Below are 12,235 nucleotides of genomic sequence, written 5' to 3'. Positions count from 1 at the left end.
GATTAAAACACAAAAAGTTCAATTTTACAACTTTAATGTGATGGTTAAGTTTATGTTATAGTGGACTGTAACAGAGAGAGATCGAAGGTAGAAAACCCTCCCAATCGCGACGGCGCCGTTGAGCTGAACGCGTGAACAACGCAATATTATTTTTTCTTTCACTCTTACACATAGAGCGCGTGGAGATTGTTGAAGTGACGACGGTCGCTTCTCCCTTCGAGTGCCGAGCCGTAGTAAGCTACGAAATGTCAATGTCTATCTACGATAGATGACGATTAAACATAACAGTGGCGTAACATAATTAATTATATAAATAAAAACTGTTCATTTACTACGTCAGACACACACACCAACCGCCAAAACAACACAGCTGACATTAGAATTAAAATTCTGTACTTGCTGCGACATCTATTGCCAGCAAAGCGAAACCCGATTTAAAGTGTGTATATAGTATGCTACACTATGCATTTAGGTGTATTATAAAACATTTAATGAAAATAGAATTCTTCAATATTTTATATGTAGCAGATATGCTACATGATGCATTGTAGGGTTAAGATCTCTATTCTCTCTTTCTTAGTTTCTTTGGCTCTATTTACAATATCGTGAGTTGAACATTTACAATTATTTATTACGGTACCTTTGGACTCGAACTTATTGACAATACGTTTAATAATTGAAATGGACGGATGGACTTGGTGGGGAAATAAACTGAAAATATTTCAGATACTGCTCTAAAACTGTTTCCCGCATAATGTCACTTAATTATGGCTATTTTTTCGTCGATTGAATAATCCATACTTTTTTTCAAATATCGACTGTCACTGATTTACTGACACTTTTCCTCACGTCAGTGACAATATCCATTTTACTGGTGCCCGTTTGGGGCTCAGGTTTTACCTGAACCGAAAATTTGCTAATTTTGAAATTACATTTAATTGAATAATTCAAGATTCGCTTATTAAAATTTTTTGAAACTTTGCACGAGGGTTTGCCAGATTGGTCTCTTCAAAAAGTTATCTTACATTTTTTCTATAAAATGTACAGGGAAGCCAATAATTATAATAATAATAATAATAATAATATTTCCTTTATTGCCAACAAAATCAAAATAAATTTGACAAAGCAACGTCAAGCAGAAATGGTGAATTCCCTAAAATAGATTCACGATGAATATTGCATATAATAAGTAACATGATACAATCAAATACATATAGAATAAAATGAGATAGACTAACAAACAGTAAAAGTCAAAACAGCAACTACAAAGTTAAAATTACAATATCAATAAATGAAGTTCAAAATATATAGAATATGTACATATGTGTAACAGGTTCACAGGTCTGGCACATCAAAATCTAAATTTAAAATCATAAAAGCACTTATCTAAAAGAAACTGACTAGTGGCTTTCCTAAATTTAACACTATTATTAATGGATTTTATTTCTGGTGGTAATAACCCATATGCTTTAACAGCCATATAATAAGGACCCCTTTCAAAAAACGCTGAACCATGGGCTGGTGCCCGAAGATCTTCCCTCCCCCTTGTGATTACTGCAATATCAGTGCCATAATGGTCACTGTTTACTGAAAAAAGGTGTGGGTGCCTTTTGACAAACATCACTAAGGACATAAAGTAGATTGAAGGCACAGTCATTATGTTCAATGATTCAAAATGTGGTTTGCATGATGTTCCAGAGCGCAACCCCAGCATAGCTCTGATGATCCTTTTCTGAACTACAAAAATTTGAGGAGCCACAGAGGATGATCCCCAAAACATCACACTATAGGCAATCAATGACTGCACCCCTGCAAAATAAAACTGTCTTATGGAATTTACTGTTAATGAATATTTTAGTCTTCGCACTAATGCACAAAAGATATTTAGTTTAGATTGGAGCACCCTCACATGTTCCTCCCAGCCAAGAGCAGTGTCCAAGGTGACCCCTAAAAATTTAACTGTGTTTTCCACAGGCACTGATTTGCCTCGCATTTTCAAATAAACAGACTCTGTTAATTTGGGATTTTTCTGAAATAGCATTAGACCAGTCTTTTCGCAGTTCAGAATTAATCCTGCCTCATCACACCAATCCTGCATTGTCCCCGCTGCACATGAGCACTCGTTAGCCAGGCTCCCAAAATCCTGCCCCACCACGACAGCCGATGTATCATCAGCATACTGGCAGAGGAGTCCCGCAGCCACCTCATCTGAAAGTGAATTCACATACAATAGAAACAGCACAGGACCGAGAATCGAGCCCTGAGGTACACCTTGCGAAACAATAACTGGCTTAGAATAATAATTTCTATTGTCCTTTGAGATACACACAATTTGTTTTCTTTCCTCCAGATAAGACCCCAGTAAAGCACCAGACAATCCTCTCAAACCATAGTGTTCCAATCTATGCAACAACATCCCATGATCAATGGTGTCAAAGGCCTTAGAAAGATAAAAAAAAAGCCCAGCCACCCTCCTGTTACAGTCAACATTGTTTATTATATGATTTATTGTTGTGAATATTGCCAATTGTGTTGATCGATTAGGTCTAAAGCCATACTGTTTATCAGAAAGTATATTATACTGATCTAAGAAGGTCATTAATCGGCTATATATAGCTCTTTCAAAAACCTTGGACAATGAAGACAGAAGAGATACAGGTCTGTAATTCTCTAGTACCTGGGCATCTCCCTTTTTATGTACCGGCACAATTCTTGCAGCCTTAAGGGCATAGGGAAATGTACCTGTTTGAAAACAAAGGTTTACTATGCTTGATATTGGTTTAGCTATGAATTTGGCTGAATGTTTCAAAATTATAGTTGGAATTTCATCTAGACCTACAGAAAATTTATTTGGCAAGTTGATTATGATACGAAAAGTTTCCAAGCTATCTACAGGATCTAAAAATATGGTTTGAGTTATGGGGTTTTTTAAAGGTTTATGACTTGAAGGGTAGACAGTTGGGATATCAAATTGATTTATAAACAAATCCGCGATTGTTTGTGGATCTTCAGTTATATTTCCATTACGAGATATTTTAATTGTTTTATTGTTTTTTATGTTTTTATTGCACTCTTGATTAAAAATGGTCCAAGCAACTTTTGTTTTATCACAGAAATAGCAATTTTATTTTCATTTATTGTGGTTTTATAATTTTGTAGATATTTGCGATAATTTTTCTTTTCAGTTTTAAATAATTGTTTATGCCTTTCACAATTTGTCATTTTTGACCATACATATAGATCTTTAATATACTTACCATAGTTTTTTATATTAGAATTAATCCAAGATTTGTCTTCTGTCTTTTTTTTGGAAGTACAAAGAGGAAATTATTTATCAAAGTAGTAATAGAGTGTATTATAAAAACTTTCATATTTCCTGTTTGGATCGTTTATAGTTAGGATATCGTCCCATTTTTCCTCTTTGAGATAACCTACAAAACTTTGTATATTAGAAGGTGTAAAAAATCGTTTTTTAATATATAAAGCCTTTGTAATAGGCTTATCATATTGATATGACATGATTTGCCCATAGTGATCTGAGACATGAGTTACAAAAATTTCAGATACTGACTGATCCAAATTACTAAAAATATTATCGAGCTGTGTACCTGAGTCAGGCCTAGTTACCCTATGAACTTGCGATTTAAGGCCAAAGCTCAGCATTAATTGTGATAGCAAAAAAGAATTTTCATTATTTACCAAAAAGTTTACATTAAAATCACCACAAATTAAATAATGTTTCTTTGCTGAGTATGTTACTGTCAAAAGATCATTTAGTTTAGACAAAAAAACTTCAAAATTACCATTTGGAGATCTATAGATACATATAATTATAAAAAACTTATCCTTAATTAAGACCTGTGAACCTGTGTACTCAAAATCTTTTTCTACAATATTTATTTCCGTTTGAATTTTGCTTATCTTTAAGACAGGAGATAATTTATTTCTAATAAAAATTGCAGTTCCTCCTCCCCTAGACTCAGTCCTTAAAGAGTAATTTAGCATCAAATAATTATTTAGGCTAAACAGTTCCATAAAGTTATGCTGGAGTTCAGAAATACAAAATAAATCTGGCTTTTCCTCTGATCCCCTTAAAATTTACATGGGTTTTCCTATGTTCCGGTCAGCGACGCACCACCCGGTATGTGAATAAAAAATGAAAAAAAAATCATACCTAGTAATTTTTAATTTTACTCGACTTTATCTTGAGTCCCTAATTTGCGGCGCGCAGTTTATCGGCACTTCAATATAACAAACATTCTTAAAGCTCTTCGTCTATCTCTCTCTTACACACAAACGTCTCATGACCGACATTCACCACGTTGCCGCTTCTTCACGAAGAATCCTACCAATCGTACCGCGTGCATTTCGACAATCTGGCACACGGCCGACCGTCGATTCTTATTTTTCTTATTATTGTGTCATCGTGTTAGCTGTGGAAAGGCCGTCGCACGGTGCCGTTTTCTTTGGAGTTTCTACGTAAATGTTCGCGCGAATTTCCGGAAGATGACCGTCTAGTGATAAATAGTTAAACCGCTTAAGGGATTTTATCAATTTTTGGTGTTAAAAACAGTAAAACCAGTGTATTAAATTAAAAAAAAAAATGATTGCGAACGGGCACGTAGTTGGCGACGGAAGCTGGGACCTAAGGGTTTTCGTTACAGATTTACAAACTGAAAGGCAAATCAGGGTAAAAGGAGATGTTCACATCGGTGGAGTTATGCTGCGGCTGGTTGAAGACCTTGGTAAGTGTCTATTAATCTATAAATAACCCTTTCGGAAACCAGTTTTTACTGTTAAATACGGCCATCTGCACGGCAGGACTTCATATACATACATCATTTCCTGTATCTGAGCAATTTTTACAGCAATCGCCGTAAAATTCTGGTAATTAGGAGGATGGAAAAACAAGTATGTTACGATGTACGATGTTGTCACCTTTCGAATGACGTCATCTTAAAAATAAACGAATTATTTGGTCATAAAAAAAGGTGTAAAATGGGTAAAGCTGTGGCTCTAACCTATAAAGGAACTTGTAAGGTGATCCGTGTGGGCGGTCTAATGTTTATTTGGATTATCTTATAAATAAAATATCTGTTTTTATTTTGGTTGTCTTGTAGAGATTATTGAAAAAATTACCTCCTTTCATATAAATGGTAGTACTATCTCTTATGCTGACGACACAGCAGTAACTTTCTATGGGGAAACATGGGATTTGGTGAAGGATCATGCTATAAACGGTATAAAGAAAATAAAACACTGGCTAGACTCATTTAAATTATCATTAAATATCACTAAAACTATTTATATAGCATTTTCCCTCACAGCTGCAAACCGTCCATCATTTAATAGTATTTACATAGATAGTCTTATGGATAAACTTCATGAAGTCCACTCTACAAAACATCTTGGAATCTATATTGACAAACACTTAAAGTGGGACCACCACATCCTTAGACTATCAAAAAATATTCGAAAACTAATATACAAGTTTTATGTGCTCAGGGAAATATTAAATAAACAACTTTTGATTTCGATTTATAAAGCAATTGTGGAATCACTACTAAGGTATGGTCTAATTCTTTGGGGTGGGATATACCAAAACACATTGACTTCTTTAAATGTAACCCAAAACTACATTTTAAAAGTTATTTTCAAAAAAAACAAAAGATTTTCTACTGCATTACTTTATTCCAGAAATATTTTTGATGTACGCACATTATACTGTTGGTCGCTCTGTATATATATTCACAAGTCGAATAAATTTAAGAACTTTGTTAATCATCAGTATCAGACTTCTCAACACACAACATGAATCGATTTTACAATATGCTGATGTCGGAGGCATGGGAGGAGGTCTATTCTGCTGAAGGAGTTGAAGGAAAATATAATACTTTCTTTCGTATTCTCTTCTATTATTTTGATTTGGCTTTTCCAATATGTACGACTAGGTTGAAAAATAAGAAGCCAACCTGGATTACACCAGAGATAAAAAGATATTCAAACTACATAAAAGATCTCTATGTTTGGTACAAATATACTAATTCTAGGGAACACTACGTTACATACAAACATGAAAGAAAACAATATCAACGTTACATCTCCTCTTATAAAAAGTCTATAAATGATAACAAAATCCAAAATTCAAAAAACAAGATAAAATCAGCATGGTCAATCATAAAATCTGAGTCAGGTAAAAATAAAACTAACAACAATATTGTTTTAAGGGAAGATGGTCAGTCCATTGAAAACCCAGCTTTAATCACCGAATTATTTGCTAAACATTTTACTCTTGACCATCAACAAAGCTGTAACTCCAATATACATGACTTGCATAATGATTATCCAACCATATTTCTCAATCCTGTTAATTCTCAGGATATCTTTAAGATATTGATGAACCTTCCAAATAAATTTTCCTCTGGCTTGGATGAAATTCCGGTTTTCGTCTTAAAGTTTGTTGGAATTCACTTAGCCGGACCCATTTCCAATGTGATCAATGAGAGTCTTTCTACCCAAATTTTTTCCTTCTGCTCTTAAGCGGGCAAGTGTGCCTGTTTTTAAGAAGGGAGAAAAAACGAATATTGCCAACTATCGGCCAGTATCCGTATTACCATCCATATCGAAGGTATTTGAAAGGTTATCTATCAAATAGTTATGAATTATTTAACTCACCATCAAATAATAAATAAACACCAATACGGATTCGTTCCCAAAAGATCGACGGAAATGGCCATTTATAGTGCAATACAATATATTATGGAGAATCTTGAGAGAAAGGCCAGTGTGGCTGGACTGTATTTCGATTTGTCTAAGGCGTTTGACACGGTTGACCATTCTTTACTGCTGGACATCCTGAAACGGTATGGCATCAGGGGTGCAGCATCTAAATTACTCAGTTCATATCTAGAGCAAAGAGAACAAATAGTTTGTGTGACACATTCCGGCTCACCAACGTTTTCCCGCCCCCAAATTATAGGAAGAGGTGTGCCTCAGGGCTCAATCTTGGGACCTGTGCTCTTCCTATTATATGTCAATGGCTTGCCTGAGCTGTTCCCTTCTGATATGATTTGTCAATTCGCCGACGACACATCAGTTATAGTTGCCAGGAAGACAGTGGCAGATCTTTCACGGGGCTGCTCATCCGCAGTGGAGCGCATGAGGACCTGGTGTCTGGACAGTAAGTTGTCTTTGAACTCTGGTAAAACGGGGTTGATTAATTTTTCGAAGGCCAATATTGTCTCAGAATCTCTACTTGTGTGGTCTGGTGGGCAGTCAATCCCTGTGGCCAATAGTATTAAATTCTTAGGAATACACATTGACCCCAATTTAAATTGGGAGAAACATATTAAAAACCTTTATTCCAGATTAGCTAGCTTGTGCGGATTGATTAGAAGATTAAGGGATGTAGAACTTCCTGTAGGCCTTACTTCTGCAAACTAAAAATACTCACCCTTCCCTCCCTATACTTTTCTTCCTTGGTGTTATTTGTGAAGAGACACAATCATTTGTTTGTTGAGAATAGGGAAACGTACGCTGAGGATGTGACTATGATTACACGACATAGAAGCGATCTCCGTATTCCATTGCATAATTCAGCTTACTATGAAAGAGGTTCTCATTATATGGCCATCAGGGCTTATAGAATGCTACCTGCTGATATTAGAAGCATTGAATCTACAGTCCAATTTAAAAAAGCTGTTTACCACTGGTTGCAGATTAAATGTTTTTATAATTTTACTTTTGAATAATAATTTTAACTTGTGTTAGATATTTAGAATATTTATTTTAAATTTTGTTATTTTGTTTATATAAGTATATTGACTCTATGAATTCTAGATAAGAAAAATTAATGTACCCCATGGGAGCTAGATCCTCCTTTGTATGACGTTGCTTTGTCGTCCTGTATACGATTTTGTTGGCAAATAAAGGATATTATTATTATTATTAGATTAAATGTAAATAGACACTTATCAATTCCAACTGTTGCCACTACTATGAAATTAAAATCAATTTTTTACCACGCACCCAAACTGTACAACTTATTACCACCATTATTAGATTACAAAAGCTGTCAAAAAATTTTGTAAAATATCTGGGGATTACATTTATGATCATTTACATGTATTTAAAAAACTACTTACTGTTAATTAATTTTCATATTTCATAGCTTTAGGCATTCATACATGATCGTGAAGGGTTTTTGTTTTCTAATGTTTAATTATTTATTGGGTGTTAAATGGAAACTTTGCAATAGTTAGTGGATGGGACATATTTTGTTTACATATTTATTTTTATAAAATTGTTTTTGATTTTTTTGCACATACAGGTATTTGGTTACCTAGGTGCACCTAAAAATGTACTGAGATAGATTATAATTATTGGATTTTATTACACATACTTTGTAAAAGCTTATATGTAATATATCCGATTGTTGTTGATATCCGATTTTCTCATTAAGTTACTTGTCTAAAGCTGTGTCGTCACTTCGATTAGTTCTTAGTTTTGTATTCTTAGTCTACTTTTTTCTATAGTTTTTTTCATAGTTTTCATTCATATTATGATTGAGATCAATATATAGTGAAGCCCTTAAGTTTGTTGCATGATTAATGTCAGGTCCAGGTTTTAGTCCCCGATAATGCAGTCAGTTAATGGCTCTTGATTCAGTTCATTTAGTCACAATACGTGACATAGGGCTCATCATACAAATTTATTTCAAACTCAAAAGTATTTTATTTGTTTAAAAATATAAAATTTAATTGACAATGCATTTGAATCATTCTCTATAAGATACAATACATGTAAATAAAGTTAATAGTACAACCTAAATAAATATAATTTTTTTAACATACAAGCACCTGACAGGGTCATGTAAAGAAATGAAAAAAAATTACTACACAATTAAAAAAAAAAACAACAAAACAACTAAAATAGGGTACCTGCGCCGGTTTTCGACCATTTAACGGATTTTTCAATTTTGAGAAGCTATCATTTGTACATGTTTTTTTTCTTTTCTAATGAATCTTTTTAAATAGAATACTTTGGATTTTCATTTAATAATAAGTTAATATATTGGTTTTCGATTTATTTACTGGAAATTTTATTTAATCGAAATACAGTGAAACTTCTCTAACTCGAATCTTCAAGGGACAGACTAAAAAATTCGACTTATGGAAAAATCGACTTACAGAAAAAAATGCCTAATTAAGGGGTTATTGTTTATTAGTACCAAAAAAAGTATTTTCTTCATATAAAACTAAAATTTTGTATGTCATATGTGTTACATAATATGTATGCATATCAATATGTTTATAAATTTTTTTTAAAGAAGTCAGTTTTTTTTTTTGTGTGAAATTGGTCCATTTTTCCTTATCTATCAAATCTTCTAATAAATTTAAAGAATTGTGTATTTCATATGGAATATTTTCTCTGGATAAAATAAAACATCTTATCTTTTCAATAGCAGAAATCGTCTTGTCAATTGTAAGTGTCAGTACAGTCTCACCTTCACTTTGGCCATCATCTTCATTTTCTTCAGGGTCTGAAACAATACAAAACAATTCTTACAATCTAAAAAGGCATAATCTAGACTAGCCTACCTTTTTTATTTGGAACAAGATTTTCTATTACGCTTTCTAGGATCTCTTCATCAGTTGGAAAACCTGTTGTTTGTATATTATCATCAATCGTCACATAGTCTTCAAATGAAACATCACTCATGTTTATCGCCCTTCTGTATGAGGTCCACAGGGTTTTTAATTCAGATAATGGAACAAGGTCATCCTCGTTCCAGTTATCAGCATCTTGTTGAACTTTATCTTTAACAAATCCTGCTTTTCTAAAGCAATTAGCAATGGCTTGTTCTTTTACGTCCAGAGTCCACATTTTATTAAGATCTTGAATTGCGTCAAGTAACGTCACAGTTGTAGGAGTTGCCACTTCCATATGGGCTAAAACTTTCATAACAATCCGCTTCCTATAATGTTGCTTCAAATTTTTTATAATTCCTTGATCCATGGGTTGTAAGATTGACGTAAGGTTAGGCGGAAAATATTCAAGTTTAATATTTTTTAACTTAGATTCAACAGACTTGGGATGTGCAGGACAATCATCAACGAATAGTAAAACTTTTCTTCTTTGGGCTGCAAATTTCTTATCAAGCTTTAATAGCCATTTTTCATAAATCTCACTTGTCATCCATGCTTTTTTATTAAACTCATAGTCCACTGCAAATGATTTAATGCCCTTAAAACAATGTGGATTCTTTGACTTAAAAATTGTTTGCAACCTAAGCTTTTCAGTCCCACTCATATTACTTCCAACCATAACTGTAATTTGTTCCTTGCTGTTTTTGCCACCATGGCATTTTTGTCCTTTAAATGCTAGTGTTTTGTTGGGTAAACATTTAAAGAAAACTCCTGTTTCATCAGCATTAAAAATGTCATCCTTATCATATTGACCGATCAGAGTGGGCAATACATTCTTTTGCCATTCTTCACAAGATGCCAAATCTGCAGAAGCACTTTCACCACATAAAGACATTTGAACGATGTTATGCCTAGTTTTAAACTTATCTAACCATCCTATGCTAGCTGCAAAATCGTCCCGCCCTAAAGCAGTTGCAAACTCCTTAGCTTTTTCTCTTATAAGAGTTCCAGATAGAGGGAGATTTTTACTTCGTGCCGTAGTAACCCACTTAAGCATTGCTTCATCAATATCTTCATTCACACAAGGTGTAAGCGTTCTCCTCTTACAGTTTGCAGCATAATCATCTTTTTTTTCTAAAAGTCTATCCTTGTTTTTTAGGATCTTTGACAGAGTATTGGGTGGTATCCCAAACTGTTCGGCAATATCCTTCTTTTTCTTTTCACCTTTTTCCACTTCAGCAATTAATTTCAATTTCTCACATAATGGTAAGCAATTTAAATTTCTCTTAGCCATAATTATTTTTAATAATAACAAATTGTCTTAATTCGCATACACACCAAAAAACTGTAACAACAAAACCGCCACGTCGCGATGAGAGCCTTTTTCCGTTTGAACTAATAAAAAGAAAGAAAATGTGCTATATTACGTAAGACAACAAAATCTTGTGTACAAGCATCCTAAAAACTAAAAAATTCCAAATTCACTTTAAATTTCAAACAAACATAACATCTAAAACACTTTACCATAAAATTTACACACATTACCAAAATTAATCATAACAAAACAGATTGAGAAAAAAAAAAGATTCTTTTTGATAAATTTCATTAAAAAATAAGTAAAGCTGTCAATAAAACAGAATTTAGAAGAAGTAAATTAAATTATTTAACAGGAAACAAAACTAAAACACTAAAATGATGTCAGAGCACAGGTTAAAAGTTATCATTAAAAAAATCGTCAAGGCTATAATATGCCCTGGATAATAAAAGTGATTTTAATTCCTTTTTGAATCTCTTAACTTCTAAAATTTGTCTGATACATAGAGGAACATGGTTGTAAATTTTTTTGCTAAGATATATAAGTGAGTTCTTGTTGAGGGAGGATGTAGGGATTGGTAAGGGAAAATCGTTAACCTGGCGAGTCATATGACCAGTGTTAGAGGGAGGTTTAGGACATTTATGAATAAGAGTAGCTGTTTCTAAGATAAAAAGAGAAAAAAAAAGAAAAATGATGCAATAGCAAATCCATGTAACAAACAGATTTTTTCCTAGAAAAATGTCTGTACTTCCCCGCAAAATTCGATCGGCCATCGGCAATGCGTTAAACGTTATTTCGACTTATAGAAAAATTCGAGATAGAGAAATTCAAAAAAAATATAAACTTAGAAATATAAACTTGATACCTTTTTTGGTAGTATAAAATATTCGAATTAGGGAATATTTCGAGATAAAGAAGTTCGAATTAGAGGAGTTTTACTGTAAATGAAAACGTCACTTTTTACCTGTTTTTGACCATATATTCAAAGTATTCCTGATTTCGACCAGCATGGGCGAAAAAGGGATCTGTTTTCGACCACGGAAGTCGAAAATCTTTATCCTTTTCAAATAAACCTTATCATATCTTCTCAATGAGAAAAAAAATAAAATAAACTTAAAAAAAAATATAATTATATATACATAGGTATAAAATAATAAAAAATAATTCTGTAAGTGTACCTACACAAAACAAATAATAATAAAAATTTACTTGCTTAAAAGTATTAAAACAGAGAAATAAAATTAATAACGAACTTGGGTATTTAGGAACAAAT

The 12,235-nt window shown here is 33.1% G+C and overlaps 1 protein-coding gene across 2 annotated transcripts in view; it reads left to right on the top strand.

The window, feature by feature from the left end:
* LOC126736891 (unc-112-related protein-like) overlaps positions 1-12,235 on the top strand; it is a 455,221-nt gene that overhangs the window by 291,148 nt on the left and 151,838 nt on the right. Inside the window, exon 1 of one of the 2 annotated variants that reach the window (XM_050441510.1) lies at positions 4,413-4,745. The exons of the other annotated variant lie outside the window; for it this stretch is intronic. Coding sequence (XP_050297467.1) covers positions 4,604-4,745 — 142 coding nt within the window. The 5' untranslated portion in view covers positions 4,413-4,603. Of the gene's footprint in view, positions 1-4,412; positions 4,746-12,235 lie in introns of those variants that run through there. 2 annotated transcript variants of the gene reach the window in all.

Source organism: Anthonomus grandis, chromosome 5 (genome assembly GCF_022605725.1).
Source record: "Anthonomus grandis grandis chromosome 5, icAntGran1.3, whole genome shotgun sequence".
NCBI classification, from domain to species: Eukaryota; Metazoa; Arthropoda; class Insecta; order Coleoptera; family Curculionidae; genus Anthonomus; species Anthonomus grandis.
This window is presented reverse-complemented; position numbering and strand designations above follow the sequence as displayed.